The sequence below is a fragment of the Buceros rhinoceros genome, unplaced genomic scaffold (assembly GCF_000710305.1).
Source record: "Buceros rhinoceros silvestris isolate BGI_N320 unplaced genomic scaffold, ASM71030v1 scaffold29641, whole genome shotgun sequence".
Taxonomy (NCBI): Eukaryota; Metazoa; Chordata; class Aves; order Bucerotiformes; family Bucerotidae; genus Buceros; species Buceros rhinoceros.
In genome coordinates this window covers 1-6,147 of record NW_010392950.1, presented here as the reverse complement: position 1 = coordinate 6,147, position 6,147 = coordinate 1, and the positions used below count along the sequence as shown (strand labels likewise).

At 41.9% G+C, this 6,147-nt stretch overlaps 1 protein-coding gene across 1 annotated transcript; it reads right to left on the bottom strand.

Annotated features, from left to right (window-relative positions):
- Positions 1-1,743: 1,743 nt before the first annotated feature.
- IRX1 (iroquois homeobox 1) lies at positions 1,744-6,095 on the bottom strand (the record flags this gene model as incomplete). The annotated part of the gene is made up of 4 exons (XM_010144686.1): positions 1,744-1,801; positions 2,188-2,257; positions 2,822-3,836; positions 6,025-6,095. Coding segments are annotated over 4 exons (1,214 nt in total), but the record flags the coding sequence as incomplete, so codon positions are not given.
- Between the last annotated feature and the right edge of the window lie 52 nt (positions 6,096-6,147).

Here is a 6,147-nt window from a genome sequence, read left to right as displayed (position 1 = left end):
CCGTTTGGCTTTACTGGCGTGAAGTCTTTTTCTTTCCTTCTTTCTTTCTTATTTTTCTTCTTTTTTTTTTTAAAGGGGTCCTCCCTCTCCCTTCTCAGTGAGAGCAAAGTTACTATGGTTTGGTTAAAACTAACATACTCTTTGTTGGAACCGTTACCAACGCCTGTGATTTAGGAAAAACAAAACAACTAAAAGCCAGAAAGGAAACTAATTTGATACTATGCTGTGAACCGCAGGAAGTCAAACTGAAACTCTCTTCAGAGACAGCCCTTCAGATATCCATCCCGCACAAACCCTATTTCATCTGGTTTATTTCTCTCGTCCATCTGGAAAGAGCAAAGAGCAGAAGCCTACAGCCTCTGCTGCTTTGTCAATAGATCTCTAAGCGGTAGTTTACCGAGACTCCTCTTTACTTGCGATGATTTTGCAGCTAAATAAATATCAATATACTGATCTCTGACAATAATTTTATTAATATTTTATTTTAAGATCTCATCTTGTTTCCGACAAGTCCTGTTTTGAGGTTGGTTCAGTTTGGATAGGGCGTCACCACATTATTTCTTAATGACTTTCCCAGCTGCTTCTTTCCATTTTCCACCATCAACAACCATCTGGTATCTTATTAGCACCTCAATGCTCATTTAGTGTTCTCATTTAGAAGAAAAAAGGAGTAAACACTCAAAATATTACACATTTTAACGGACCGTCTTTGGAAGATTAATGCCTTTATAAACCGATAGATTGTCTCTCTCAGTCTGCTTTTAACCAGCAGATCGGAATCTCAGAACTTTCGTCTGGGAAGTGCGTGAGCTGCCTTTTTTTTTTTTTTCCTGCAAAGATTGTGCTTAATTTCACAGAGAAAGATCTTTCACAGTCGAATTTCCTCTTGTGTTTAGTTAAAGTGTAAATAATTAGAAATAATTCTATTTCCTAATCTTTTTTTTTTCCTGCTTCGGTCGGAATTATACCAAAGCACTAAAGCTCCTGATCCAATTTAGGAACCGGTTTGGACAGCAAAGTTATACACTAGGGAACTGTGAGGAAAATTGTCCCTTTCATTTTCAAGAATGTATTTTATAATGTAAGTGGAAGTCAGATCCACTTACGTTTGGAAAATGGGTACACAAAACAAGCCTGATTCGTCACAATTGAAAAAATAGGTTTAATTTTACTAGTCAAGAACCAGCTTTGCTCACCTTCTTAAAGCTACATGTACGAAAAGGGAAGCTTGCAGCTTGTTTTTGTCAAAATAGCCACAAGAGTCCTTAAAAGCTTGAGTTTGGTGTTTTAAGTTTCAGTTACTCAAAGTCAAAAAGTCTTGACTTTTTAGAAAACAAATTATAAATGTTTGAATAGATTTGTAATATATGTATAACATCTGCAGCAACAGAATACATACCTGAAGAGAGCTCATAATTTCATTTAGTTTATTAGACAAAAATATATGATTTAGACAAGTTTTGCTGACGCGCTATTTACAATCTGAAATCACTCTATATACAGAAAAAACACAAACACATGGGAAACATTTACCAAACAAATAATCCAAGAATGGTTAGAATAACACGATCTGAAATGGTACGATGACGAAGGGGATCCCTCTACAGATTTGTGTAATCGCTTTTATGGATTTGCACCACCTTATTGCAAAAAGAGATTGATGGGAGTCGTTTATATCGTTTTCTTTTTTTTTTTTCTGTCCTTAATACCAGTCTCTGTAATATTTTTCACCAAACCATTTAATCAAGCTGAAGGGAGAGCTGTTAAAATTCTCGGTGTTCCCTCTTGCTGAGCCAAAGAGCTGCAGGGGAGGAGGGAGGAAAGGAGGGGAGGGGAGAAAAAAAAAAAAAAAGACGTAACAATCTTTCAGGAAAAAAAAATCCTTTCCTATAATTGCCTGTCTATCGCTATAGCATCCTAGAATTAGTTAATTGCACAGAAATAATTGTTACTGGTGTAATTAACACAAGATCTTTGAGGTCTGTTAAGTTTCACAGAAGTTACAGGCTGGCTATGTACAATTGCATTTTAGCCTAACTTTGAAAAGATTACAGCAACTTCTGTGTTGTTCTTGCTGTCTGTATGTATTATTATGGTGATGATTAGGTGTTATAATTAGTCTTTATTATTCAAACACTGTTTCACATAAGTAACATTACTGCAGTGGAAACAAACAAACAAACTCACTTGTCCCGGACAGGCTGGAAGGGCGATTTTAGCGGCTGAGGGGATTCAGTTCTTGGTACATTTTCTCTTTCTAGAAGGAGACAGAAGAAAAAAAACCAACAAAAACAGGAGAACCGTTTTAGAATAACAACAATAAAAAATCTGGAGAGTATGCAGAGAACACAGCTCCCTTTCACCCTCTTGTTCAGACGTGTTCAGGTTGTGTGTGTGTGTACAGGACTATTCCCTACTTTCGGTATTTAAGAAGTATGCAAACTTTTATTGCCACATTTTTGATTGCCATTGAAATTGTTGGGAGATTAGGGCCAGGAAGGAGGGAATGAAAGCAAAACTCAAAGAATATGTTCCACGGTGCTATTCTTGCATTGTCATCTTTTTTGATGGGCATATAGAACGAGAATCTGATAGCCCACATAAATGGTCTTAACGTATGCAACGAGCATGCTCCAGGAAAAAAGAAAAAAGAAAACCAAACCAAAACCAAGACCCCAACAGCGCTAGGGTAAACTCTCTGTAACTCCATTAAAAGCCATCAGTTACACCAGGGCTGAATCTGACACCATTCCTCAAGAAGTTCATGTGCATCTATGTGTTGGGGGTGGAGGAAGAGGTGGATGCCTGATTTATTCATTACCTATGTGTTTGGGACTGGTCCTCTCTGAAGGCTTTTCACTGCTTAGGGCTCCCAGCGTCGCTGTTAAAACAGAAGGTTGTTGCTGGGCCTGGAGGTGGTGATTGTGATGAGCAGCATGGTGGTGATTTACTCCCAAAAAGGACCTCACATTTAGCAGGGAACTCTGAGTGAGGAAAGCCCCATTTGTCCAGTTGTGAAATTTGCCAATCTGGCACGTATAGAGTCCATGGCTAGGGAGAAAAGCAGGGTGCTGGATCTGTGGAGAAGTGTGGTTAACCTGGGGAGGAGGGGGTGGAGGGGGAGAAGATTTCAGGGCACCATCAGGACTGGTTGCCGTCTCTGCCAAAGACCAAATCTTGGGTTTGCTGTGAGATGGCATCTGTAAATTGTTTTGTCCCCCGGGACTGATGATTCGTGTGCTATTATCAGAGGCCTCCTTCACCATGGCCAGCGTGTCTTTGGGTTTCAGCCCTTCAGATCCTGACAGTGCCAAATCCTTTTCCTTTTCCAAGTGTTCCTCTTCACTGCTTTGTCTCAGGACCTCGGGCTTCTCCTCCTCTTCCTCGTTGCTCTGCTCCCCATCGTTCTCGTCAATTTTATCTATGTCTATGCTCTCCAGGTCGATTTCCTCATCATCTTCATTCTTCTCGGGGTCCCCCTCATTGTCACTTCCAAAGAGGTTTGCATCTTCTTGGTCCTTACTCCTGGAACCCCAGGTCACCTTGTTCTCCTTCTTGAGCCGCCGGCGGGCATTGGCGAACCAGGTGGAGACCTGGGTGAGGGTCATCTTGGTGATGATGGCCAGCATGATCTTCTCACCCTTGGTGGGGTAGGGGTTCTTGCGGTGCTCGTTGAGCCAGGCCTTAAGGGTGCTGGTACTCTCTCGGGTGGCGTTTTTGGGCCGCCCCGGGTCCCCATACTGGAACTGTCCGTAAGGATAATAGCCGGGGGCAGTGTGGGCAGCAAAGGTAGCAGGGTGGACACCCGGATTATCTTTCAGCTCGTACTGGGAGCCCTGCAACACATTCAGACAAGCGGAGAGGAAAAAGCAAATCAATTATCTCGTTAGCGTCTCTAACAGACCTGAAAAGGCTACTCCGGGAGCCGGAATACGCCTTTGAGCGGTGCAAAGGGTCTTCGCAGGCAAATTCGGCCCTCCCCGCGTTTAGATCAGGCAGAGGTATTCCCAAATGATCCCCACTTCTTGCAGGGAAAAGCAAAGAGAAGGACTAAGCTGGGCTCTGCTAGACATTGTGTGTACTTTCTCCGCAAACCGAATCAAATCAAATCAAACGATGCAAATGCAGTAACTTCGCATTCGCCTCGGCGAGACAATTTGTTGTGCCCTCGAAATTATCGGGCAGAGAAAGCAGATACTACGGCACGGTTACAAACTACTGCCTACGCACAACGACGCACGTAGCTGTAAAATATCCAAGAGGATATTACAAATGCTTGAGAAGCGTTCTTCTTTGGCCCCAGATCTGCCTTTAAAAGGAGTTGGTGTAAGGCAAGACTGGGAAGATGAATGTCAACTTCAGTACGGAAACACTTTAATGTAAGAGATTTTCCACACACAAGCCACTCCACCACACACCCCCCGCCCCCCAGATCATACCCTAAGATGCTGGTGTAAAACATTAACTTTTAACTGTTAGAAGAGCCTTTAAACTCTGGAATGAGAACGACCCACGCATTGTGGAATATGGATATGCAGACACTTCATCTCACAAGTTTTACTTTGATCTGGGCAGAGCAAACACAAATTGTTTACAAGCATTTAGAGACGGTGATTTATTTGCAATCAATATTCTTTTTATCATCAGTAGTAAAACACAGCAAGTCAAATTATCCCATCAGGTGATTTGGTAAATAACATTTTATCTTTCTAGCAACCTCATTAGGCCTCATTATTACCGCAAATTGTCCAGATATTAACTTAACGTTTTAGCTCTTGATTTACAAATGCTCAGAATTTTAGAATTTATGTCAAAATATCAGCGCCACGGTAAATCACTGTAGTAAAATACCAGGATACTTTGCGAGTAGGAAAGTGAACTGTTCCTAAATACCTAACATTTAAAGCCGCTTTCTTTCATTTTTTCCCTTGCTTCTGCTACAGTCTCGCTTTTTTCTAGTCCGGAAATACATTCGTAGTAGTACTCTTGCGAAATTTGTGTCAGCCTTAAAAAGAGGTTTAGAACCTCTTCTAAAATGTCCGCAAAGAAACTGATCTAACTTTGTCAAACAGTTAAAAACGAACATGCATTTTAAATCCAGAGACAAAGCTTATACACAGAGAGAAGCCCGATGTAATTTTTGTAATGTGTTACAGTGTGGGATCTGTGCACTCCCTTTATTCTGCTGTCTTTTGTTATTGTTGCTGAAATGATATTTTTGTGTAATCTCTGTTGGGAATTCTTTTGAAGAAGCCACTTGTAAATCACTCATTGCTTCTGTCTCAACTTTTACTGCGTTTCCAAGATCAAGGTTAAAAAAAAAAAAAGTAGGAAATGCATGCTGTTAAAAGTGCTTTCGTAGGAAATGTTTGCAGCACAAAATGATCTGTTTTCAGATGCTGACCCTTGTTCAACAGCGTATCTACCTACTCGCCGACATATATGCATTAAAAACCCTCCCAAGTTGTGTCTTGCGTGCACTCAGTTATTTGGGTTTTTTGGGGGGAAAAAGGGGGGACTTAGAAATGAAGTGGAACCTATGCATACCGCCGCATGTTTGGAGATACTAGCAACGAAATCCCTTCAGAGACATCGGAGATAAAAACAGTTAGTTTAAAAAAATTACTTGTTAACTACTATATTCTAAAGAATTGGGGGGGGGGAAGTGATCCGAGGGCGATCGGGGTGACGGCAATTTGTTTTAGAGTTAACACCAGCGTGCCTTTCTGCTCCGGTGCCTATAACGGGATGTAGATGCCTGCCTTCGCTTGATGCAAATCCGATCTTGCCACAATCAGAGTATGAAAAGTTCAGGGAACAGAACGGACCATTTTTAAGGCTTAAGGAAAATGTCTCGAAATAAACGGGCATCACAGCTACCGACACTGCACTTTGGCCTTTCGGACAGAACCTGTCTGTAGCTCGGCGGCAAAGAAAAGGACCAGGCAGAAAGAGGAACGCTCTGGAAAGCCAATTGAAACAACAGGATCTCCAGTATCACCCGTCAGCACCACCAACAATAACAACACGAGAAAATAAGCAAGCCGAGTTGCTGGGGAAAGCCGACAGCACGGAGGCAGGAGCCCTGCTCAGTCCTTTCACCGCCAAGAAGAAAAACTCGGAGGACTTTTGGCCGGCGAGAGCGAG